General features: G+C 30.1%; 1 protein-coding gene across 2 annotated transcripts; it reads left to right on the top strand.

Moving 5' to 3' along the window:
* Window positions 1-1,565: 1,565 nt before the first annotated feature.
* On the top strand, window positions 1,566-8,297 carry LOC132303373 (leucine-rich repeat protein 1-like). 2 transcript variants are annotated; one of them, XM_059800610.1, is made up of 10 exons: window positions 1,566-1,703; window positions 1,952-2,051; window positions 2,169-2,240; window positions 2,894-2,980; window positions 3,827-3,959; window positions 4,077-4,148; window positions 4,884-5,027; window positions 5,149-5,229; window positions 6,679-6,731; window positions 8,070-8,297. In XM_059800610.1, exons 4-10 carry the CDS (start codon window positions 2,911-2,913, stop codon window positions 8,108-8,110), a joined length of 594 nt encoding a protein of 197 aa, XP_059656593.1. In that variant the 5' UTR covers window positions 1,566-1,703; window positions 1,952-2,051; window positions 2,169-2,240; window positions 2,894-2,910; the 3' UTR covers window positions 8,111-8,297. The 2 variants fall into 2 exon arrangements, with proteins under 2 accessions (XP_059656593.1, XP_059656594.1); XM_059800611.1 differs by lacking the exons at window positions 1,566-1,703; window positions 1,952-2,051; window positions 2,169-2,240 and having other exon boundaries at window positions 2,821-2,980; window positions 8,079-8,297.
* The last annotated feature ends 2,339 nt before the right edge of the window (window positions 8,298-10,636 follow it).

Consider the following 10,636-nt stretch of genomic DNA (forward strand, 5'->3'; position numbering starts at 1 on the left):
TATAAATAAATTATTTGCTTTGGCATTACTTAAAAAAATAAAAAAAAATTAAATTTTAGTTGAAGTAAAATTATAAAATTAAAAAATAAATAAATTTCGTTGAAGTAAAATTTTTTTAAAAAAATTACACACATAATATATTTTAATGTGAATTTTTATAATAGTTAAATTTTAGGGAAAATTACATATAAATGGAGTCAAAGTTTCATATTTACTTAGAGACTGAGTCAAAGTTCCATATTTCTCTAAAATGGATTGCTGAGGTGGCACATGATTTTTTACTGTTTAAAAAATTGTGGTGCCTAAAATGCCCTTCTCTAATAAAAAAAGTAGTACCTTCAGTTCAAAAAAGTAGTACCTTCAGTTCAAAAAAGTAGTACCTTCGGAGAAAAAGTAGTACCTTCGCGAGTGTTTAAAAAACATGGTACCTGGACGCCAAAAAGTAGTACCTTCAGTTCAAAAAAGTAGTACCTTCGAAGAAAAAGTAGTACCTTCGCGGAAGGGTATTTTAGGCATCACAATTTCTAAACAGTAAAAAACCATGTGCCACCTCAGCAATCCATTTTAGAGAAATATGGAACTTTGACTCAGCCTCTAAGTAAATATGGAACTTTAACTCCATTTATATGTAATTTTTCCTAAATTTTAATTGAAGTAAAATTATAAAATTAAATTTTCGTTGAAATAAAATTGCAGAGAAGATTATCGGTAGTTTAGTAAATAATAAACATCGTAGCAGTTAAATGAGTAGTTTGTACACGCACGCACGCATATATACATATATGAAGAGGAGAAGGAAGGTTGATTTTAAGGGGTATTGTTGCCTTAAAAATATTATGTTTTTAATGTTCCTACAAGCAGAACCGAAAGGGAGAGGTGGTGGCCGGAAGAGAGAAGGTAAAGAGAGATACTTGGTCTTTCCAACAAGGATAAATTAGTCTTTTCATGTCATTATTATTATTTTTTTTAACAAGGATAAATTAGTCTTTTCATGTCATTATTATTATTTTTTTTTTAAAAAATAATGTTAAATAAAGCAATGGTAAAAATGACAATCCATACAATAGAAGAATTTTTTTTTATAGAATAAAAAAGATGATTCTAGAAGAGCATTTTTTTTTTTATAGAATTTCACAAAAATAATATTAACAAAAGTAAAAAATAAATAAATAAAATGAGGGGGAAGCCGCCAATGCTGGCTTTGTGCTAGCTCCCATCCCTTCTCTCTCATTTGATTTTCGATATTCAAATTTTAAATTATTTTTTAAGTTTTTATTTTCTTCTTCTTCTACCAAACAAAGACAGCATTAACTAGAACAAAGATTACAATAATCCTTGGTAGCAAGATTCAAAATTATTTTCCAAGTCATGTAGGACACAAGAGAAGACAACTCCACACACAAAACAAACTTGTAACACTGTACACACCACGAGCTTAAACATTATCCTATGAGAGGTCATTATCAAACCATTAACAACCCGCGTTACAAAATTTCTCATATGTCTATGATCTATATATGTATGTGTATATATATATATAGGCATATGCTTGTCCATAAACAGGACTGAAGCAGCCAGAGATTACAATATTGATCCTTCTCTTGTTTATGATTCCATTTCTGCTCTGTGGGGTCTCATACTCTGATTCTCCTCCTCTTTGCTCTTGCTGTATGCTGTAGTGACTGTAGATTGCAACTCTGAAGGTATTATACCTAACTTCATATACTTAATTTTTTTTTTTTTTTTCAATTATTGCTTTTCAGATAATTATTCGTTATAATTCTCTCAAAAAAAAAACCTTTTTATAACTTTTGAAAAACCATATTTCAAATATGGTCCCAAAAAAAAAAAAAAAAACGATTTTTATAAAATTTTATAATCTACTATTGAAAATTAGAAAATGGAATCCCTCCGACTTTTTATGTTTTTGTTCTCTTTTCATGAGCATTAGCGGATCCATTCAATGTCCTCCAGAGCTGGGACCCAACTCTAGTCAATCCATGCATTTGGTTTCACGTCACATGCAATTTGAATGACAGTGTTACAAGAGTGTAAGTGCTTGTATTGTAGTATAACCCCAAAGGTCATCTTTGTAATTCTACAATTCGCCTCTTTTAACTCTGACTGATATTGTAATTTGAAATATATATATGATTTGGTTATTGAAGGGACCTCAGCAATGCTGGACTATCAGGACCTCTAGTACCTCAGCTGGCAATATTGAAAAATCTTCAATATTTGTAAGCTTATTGTTTTTATTATTATTATTTAATCCATACTTTTCTAGCATAGCTTATTCATAAATAGTTTCTCAATAAGTCATTTTTATTGTTTTTATCTAGAGAGTACAAAGATATGATTAAAAATGAATAAAGTAAATAAATCAAATGACTAGCTTGTCACCGAGAACGAGTCAGAAAATTATTTTCCAAGTCATCTACAACACAAGAGAAGACAATTCCCCACACACACACACAAAACAAACTTGCAACACCCCCACAAGCTTAGTGAAGGTCTTAATTACAAGGCTTATTCTAGAAATTGAGTGCTGGTCAAAGTACAGCTGAGGACTTGTCGTGGTCTGTTCTTTTACTTTGTTTTATTAATCTTGTCTCCATTGACCCTCTGTCCATTACAAGTATTTATATTACAAGGCCTAGATCCCATCCTGAATATGTGCACGGTGCAATGCATCAAAACTTTGACTCGGGCCGTTTGAACGTTATCCTATGGGAGGTCTTTGTCAAGCCATTAACAACCCACGTTAATTACAAAATGTTCTCATATATCTATCATCTATATATATATATATATATATATATAGACATATGCTTGTCCATAAACAGAACTGAAGCAGCCACAGATTACATATATTGATCCTTCTCTTGTTTAGGATTCCACTTCTGCTCTATGGGGTCTCATACTCTGATTCTCCTCCTCTTTGCTCTTGCTATAGTCACTGTAGATTGCAACTCTGAAGGTATTATATATTCCTAACTTCATATACTTGATTTTTTTTTTTTAACTTTTTTTTTCCCTCAAAATTTACTCAAAAGACCATGAATATATTCTTCATGGCGTATTTGTTTTAGTTTTAAGAGAATTATGAAAAAATAAACTTTTTGAAAATAAGCCTCTTTTGAGCTGAATTTTTTTTCACGTTTTTCTACTTTTCACACGCCCTCAATTTTTTAGGTTGCTTGAGAGCATCCCAGCGCATACTATTTTTCCACATTATCTGATCCTCCGATTGAATGACTTTGGTGCGGGCATTCTACATTTGTTAACCCCACCTAATATTCTACACTCAATTCTATACTTGTATAGAATCAAGTCAAGAATGTACCCTTTAGACTGGTGGGGCATTTGTGTCCTTTTATTATTTTAAATAAATTTATGGTGTATGAGTAGTGTGTGGATAAATTTTAAAAATAATAAAATAAATAAGTGTAAAATATAAAAGATGGGTGCACAACAAGGGAGATATATCTTCAAAAAAATGTGTAGAGTCATGTTGACACAATTTATGACATGGCACTACATTTTATGAAAGTTTGGAATGAAAGCGGAGATGTTATAATGGGACACGTTGAATGCATACTTTTTTTAATTACTTGTTTTTCAGGTTACTATTCTTTACAATTCTCTCAGAAAAAAACTTTTTTATAACTTTTGAAAAACCATATTTCAAATATGGTCAAAAAAAAAAAAAAAAAAAAAAAAAAAAAAAAAAAACGATTTTTATAAAATTTTATAATCTTCTGTTGAAAATTAGAAAATGGAATCCCTCTGACTTTTTATGTTTTTGTTCTCTTTTCATGAATAGGTGATGCTCTGATTGCTTGGAAGCACGCATTAGCGGATCCATTCAATGTCCTCCAGAGCTGGGACCCAACTCTAGTCAATCCATGCACTTGGTATCACGTCACATGCAATTCTAAAAACAGTGTTACAAGAGTGTAAGTGTTTGTATTGTAGTATAACCCCAAAGGTCATCTTTGTAATTCTACAATTCGCCTCTTTAAACTCTGATTGATATTGTAATTTGAAATATATATATGATTTGGTTATTGAAGGGACCTCGGCGATGCTGGGCTATCGGGACCACTAGTACCTCAGCTGGCAATATTGAAAAATCTTCAATATTTGTAAGTTTATTGTTTTTATTATAATTATTTAATCCATAATTATCTAGCATAGCTTATTCATAGATAGTTTCTCAATAAATCATTTTTATTTAGATAGTACAAAGATATGATTAATAATGAATAAAGTAAATAAAACAAATGACTTGATGGCAGGGACGGAGGTAGAAAATTATTTTGGAGGCCAATGGTGTATTTTTTTAATAATTTCTATGGAGGCAGTAGTGTTATTTTGTAGATATATTTATCAAAAATGTAAATTAATAAGGTATGTTACTTAAAAAAAATTAAAATTCAGTGGGGGCATTGACTTGTGAATGCCTCTCACTTGTTGGTCTCCAAGTTAAATAATGGGTAGAATTCAAAATCCTTTCATATATATGCAATAACTTATAAATCATACATATCATTTAAATTAAATTATTTTTGTACCTAACGAGAGTCAAATTCAGAATGTCCGATTTTATGACTCCTCTTAAGACTCTTTAATAGCCACTGTGTTGATTGTTTTAATCATATTTGACTGTACCAGGAAATTTAGAAAAAAAGTTAGGAAAACAATTCAAATTTTTTGTTAGTGTTGAAATTAAAAAACAAGAAAAAGTGCTACAAATACTATATTGTTTTGCATTAAATAACTATAAAAATAAAAATAATAAAAAATGAAAAATATTGCAGAACATGACATTTTTAAGGGATACGTATGAAATACTCCGTATATGCATTGTTGACTTGCAGGGAAGTATTTGCTAACAACCTCACTGGAAATATTCCGAGAGAGATAGGTACGTTAAAGGCCCTAATTAGCCTGGATCTGTATCAAAATAAACTATCAGGGACTATCCCAGCATCACTTGGAAACTTGAAGCTCTTGAGATTCCTGTAAGTGCAATGTTCTTTCAGTTACAATATATATATATATATATATATAGGATGATAGGAAAATGGAAGTGGTAGTTGCAGTCCTATGTAAAATTTACTTATTAATTTATTATGATTGCAGGAGAATAAACAGTAACAAGCTATCTGGGAAAATACCAACCGCGGTTATTCAACTCATTCAATTTGGCCAATTAAATATTATGTGAGTTATTCAATATTTCTATCTTGTTATGCCAACGATCATAAAACTCTCTAGCACAAAATAACCTAACAAATCAAAAGTTGTGCATTCTATGGTACTTTTTAACCTTTCATAGGAGAAGCACAAAATAACCTAACAAATCAAAAGTTGTGCATTCTATGGTACTTTTTAACCTTTCATAGGAGAAGGTCAAGAATTTAAGTTTATAGAGTTATTGTGGATGTGTGAGTATGTTTCTTTTCGATGTATAACAAAAAAAATATTAAAAATGTTTATGGCATTGAAGAATCGCAAATCCAACGAAGCAAAAAAGCATCACATCACTTATTTGTTTAAAATGACGTCCACTTTGAGTATCATCTAATAATTTCTAATGAATATCAGAACGTTATATCACTCATTTGGTTAATTGAAGTTAAACTGACATCCACCTTGAGCACTATCTAATAAATTTATAGTGAATTTTGAAGCCTTAAATCACTCATTTAGTTAAAATAATATCCACCTTGAGTACCCATTTAATAATTTCTAGTGAATTTCATTGTTTTTATTTGGTGAATTTGAATTGGTCATTCTTTTTTCCCCCTAATTGAAACTCACACCCCACTCACTTTGCTTATATAGGAACTTGATCTATCCACTTCTTACTTTGAAAAGTGTCAAAGTACTATGTAGTATTAAAGTATAACTTTTTCTAAAAATTACCATTATAGAGTAAAATTCACCATCTTAAGTGTTAAAATTTCAAAGTAAATGTGGTGAAACTAGAATGCAAAATATTATGAAAAAAAGAAAAAAAAAAAAAAAAAATGTACCGAAGAGAATTTCGATCCACCATGCATGTGGATGTGCGTGCGTGTTTTAACGGGTGATGACGACTGCCTTTATTTTTTTTTTTAACACAACCATATATATATATATATATATATATATATATATATATATATAAAGGGTTGGCGTAAAGATGTACAAGGAATTGTAGGTCAACAAATGAAATCTCTCTGTGGTAGAGGGTAGGTATGGAATTTAATAGAAAAAGGGTTGGTGTCACCCATTCTTTTGTTTGCGAAAATATGACTTTGATAAAAAATAATAATAATAAATAAATAAAAATAGATAAAAATCTATTATGTGATTTGACTTTAATTTGTCTATGAAAGACTATCAAGATATTCAAATTTACCTTAATTATATATGTTTGAGAATTCTAAACTTTTATTCTAAAATATCAATTTATCTTTTTTAATTTCTTATACTGTATATATTGGTCCTTAAATCTACCAAGCTTATATGACTTTTATGATGTCGCGTTGAACTTTGACATTGCAAACCATACGAGCATAATTGAGTTGCATGATTATTATAATATTTTAGCTAAATAGTGTGACTAATTCATTACCATACTGATTTTTTTATTTATCTTATTGGTTGATGTATTTTAAATACCAGGAATGTATCAGACAATCAATTGACGGGGAGTGTCCACCACCACAATAAAACAGGTACTACTATATATATATATATATATATATATATATATATATAAAAGTGCAGAAAATACCCCCTTTTTTTTTTTTCTTTTTTTTGTCCTAATTGATACTTACACACACTTGTCTCTTCTGAGACTTGAACTTCTAACCTCCCTTTGGGAAGTAAGGGGCTAATACCACTGGTTCGCTGGACCATTGGTAAAAAATACAGTTAAAGTTTCAATTTCGTGCAAATAGGTTCCCCTGACAAATTTAAACTCTAAGTTAACTAAATTACACTTATTGAACTATTTTATAAAATATATTAAAATATATAACTTTGTAAAATGACCGAAAAGGACACTATTGTAGGATGTCCCTCTCATGTAAAAAAATACCCCTAAAGTTTCAATCTGGTGCAAATAGGTCCATCTGACAAATTTAAACCCTAAGTTGACTAAATTACCCTTACTGAACCATTTTATAAAATATATAAAAATAAATAATTTTATAAAATGACCGAAAATGATACCATTGGAGAATGTCGGCAATGGACAAGTAAAGATAAAAATATAAAATAAAAATTAAAGTATAAAAGAAAAGTAAAGATAAAAATAAAAAATAAAAAACAAAAATAAAGTGCAAACTAAAGAAAACAAAAATTTTCCAAACTCTGAAAATCAGTGCACATTGATATTGGGAATATTTTATTTTATTTTATTTTTCTAATAGTGTTGGTACGAAAAAAAAAAAATAAAGAAAAAAATATTAGTTAGAAAAGAATAAACTGAAATCTCAAAAAATTCAAATTCTTATTTTACAAATTCTTAAAGTTTTTTTTAAAAAAATGTTTAAATATATATATAGAGAATAAAAATTTCAAAAAAAAAAAATATATATATATATATATATAAGGTAACATGCACATAACATTCTTATACTATGCTATTAGTAGCATATCTATCCCATTGGGCATTTTAATAAGAGTAAAAGGACAAAACGGGTATTACAACACTAATTATGTCAGACAAGGTATTTTTGCACAATGTAAAAAGATTTGGGATATTTTTTGTACACTTTTTAAAATAGAAGGTGAAAGTACTACACAAAATATATTTTAGGGATATTTTTTTGCATCTATCCCATCCATACACACACACACGCGCGCGCACACACACACACACATCACTTCCCTTCACACCAACTAATGAGAGATGATTTCTCCAATGGGATCTGATTTTTGGACCATTTTATGGGCCAAACCCGGCCCACACTAGTCCAACATTTGTTTTATGTTTTACAAATCTTTGCAACTGATTTGTCTTTTCTAATCATTGTGAAATTTTCTTTCTTTGTTTTTTTTTTTCGAAGAGTTTGCAGTTACAACAATCATACAAGACCCAAAAGCTTGAAAGCAGTTGAACCAGCACAGAATAAATTCATGATTTATTGTAAAGAAAAATAAGTGGTTTGGTTTATTTTTACTGCATCTTCATATTTGAATTTTTGGATGTACACCAAGAACATTCATGTGTGTGTGTAACCTGAATAAGTATACATTCAAATGGGCTCATCTATTAAAGCCCACTATTATGATTATGAATTTGACATCAATAACCTCCAAGGGTGGCCTAATTGGAAAGACTTAGGCATGGTGCCTCATGGATTGATTCCTCCTAAGTGCAAATAATTTTTTAGAGATTATATCTGCAGATATAATTTAAATTTTACCCAATCTGTGTGGGTGGTGCCTTGCATGAGTACCGTGGATTAGTCAGTACAATGCAATGGACACCCAATTATTGAAAAAAATAATAATTTGACATCAACATATTAGACCAATTAGCTATAAGCCCAACAAAATTAAGGACTCCATTATAGCCAAAAGCCCATACAAAATTATTTTTTATCATACATTAGTCGCATGGTTTAGTCGGTTGCTCAAATGAGGGTCTACCTTTTTATGCGACTCCCCCACTTGTTAAAAGAAACCACACACAAGAACCAAAGTGGGCTGTTGATGGAATTCACAAGAAATTGAAATTGAACTTGAAAAATGAATTTGAATTTGGAGGTGAAGGAAAAAGGCAGCAAGAACTTGAATGTACCTTTTCATTTAAAAAATGTAGGGCACTAAGAATTATTCAAACCAAAAAGATCCTTTTGTCCCTTGTTTTTCCTTTACATTAACGACCTACTTTGTAACAATCACATGCAAGATAACCAAAGGGTGGGAGCGTGTTAGCGTGAGTTTTATCCTTTTAGTTGATCTGACGAGAGTAAATACACAAGTTTATAAGGAAAAGTGCAACATTTATCAACATAAATTTCATATATGGGATTATTTGAATTTCGAAGATAATGCTTCCCTTTGCATGTGAAAAATATTTTAACTATCTTCATAAAGTGATTATGCACCTCTAAGTCTTGATATTTACCACTAATTTCAATATATTTGTTCGAACAATCATAAATATAATGAAATATTGATTTGCCTCATTGAAAGAAAGAGATTAAACAACATTCAATTATGAATTGACGTTGTGGATTGAATCGTCCATATAAATAATACAAAATAATAATAATAATAAAATAAAAACCTCTAGATTTGGAGTCCCCATCACTAACCACTCCCTATCAAAATTCAAATTAAAAAGGAAAAAATAAAAGTAAAAATGGAAAAGTTTGGTGTCTGATACGAAAGTGAATCAATTGACATTGTCTGGTTATGCTGGTCCCATAAACAACTAAGGGCACTTGAGAGGTCAATGGTCAATAACAATGGCCTTTTTTCTATCAGAGAAATTCGTGGAGTGATTAATTTGCCTCGACCACAGAGAGTCAATTAAACAATTGTCAATTATGGTCAGACGGATTTCGCCAAAGATACTTATATATTTTCGACTGATCGAATACATCATCAGTAAGATTAACAGAAACATTTTAAGAATCATATATAAAAATAAAAAAAAAAAAAATCAGATATTTGATAGTTTTTTCTTTTGATAATGTTTTTAATGTTTTTACTCAAATTAATGATGAAAAAAGAAAAGAAAAACAAAGAAGTTTGGTGTTTGATAAGAAAGTGGGTCAATTGACAATTGTCTGGGTATGCTAGGTCCCCTGAACAACTAAGGGCATTGAGAGGTTAATATGGTCAATAACCATGGCCTTTCTTCTATCAGAGAAATTCGTGGAGTGATTATGCACTCAATGGTCCGTATGGAAAGCTTTTCTCTTTGAAGAAGAAACAACTTTTTTCCAACTTTTTTTTCCAATTTTTGAACTTTTTCTGAGTCTTAGTCCAAGTCACTTCTTTTAAGGAGAGTGAATAATCACATTTGTAAATAAAAAAGTGTTTGAATTCCCGCCACCAAGTAGTGATAGACAGAAGGACATGCATATACCTAAAGAGATCGACCTCTCTCATGAATATGAAGTCAAAACTAATAAGGAATGGACATCGACAATTACATGAACATTAAAAGACGAGTCCTCACATGCCAAACAATCTAAATCACCCTACCTACTTGATTATTTGTCAGTGGATCATATATATATATATATATATATATATATATATATATATATATATATCTAGTGAGTCCCTAAAGAGAACTAGATAGAACAATTGATTTGGAACACACATCATGAATTGGACTTCCGGTTCTTTCCTTTACAATTAGTCTCAGACAACTTATTCTACAAACGTGTGTGAAGTATGAACCGAAGTTATTCTTAGCTCTTATGCTAAGTCAGATGAAGTGGAAGTAAGAGTAAATTTAAGAACGAGAGTATAAAAATAGTAAAATTTTTAAGTCACACATGGTGGGATTGGGAGCCAAAACACGTATAGAGCGTAAGAGTAATACGTATTTAAAAAGATAAAGATTGTATGACTTAGGTCATATAATCTCTTTCAATCACCAATTTTATTA

This window comes from Cornus florida, unplaced genomic scaffold (genome assembly GCF_030987335.1).
Source record: "Cornus florida cultivar Cherokee Brave unplaced genomic scaffold, ASM3098733v1 CherokeeBrave_3.0.0_Hap2_Chr04, whole genome shotgun sequence".
NCBI classification, from domain to species: Eukaryota; Viridiplantae; Streptophyta; class Magnoliopsida; order Cornales; family Cornaceae; genus Cornus; species Cornus florida.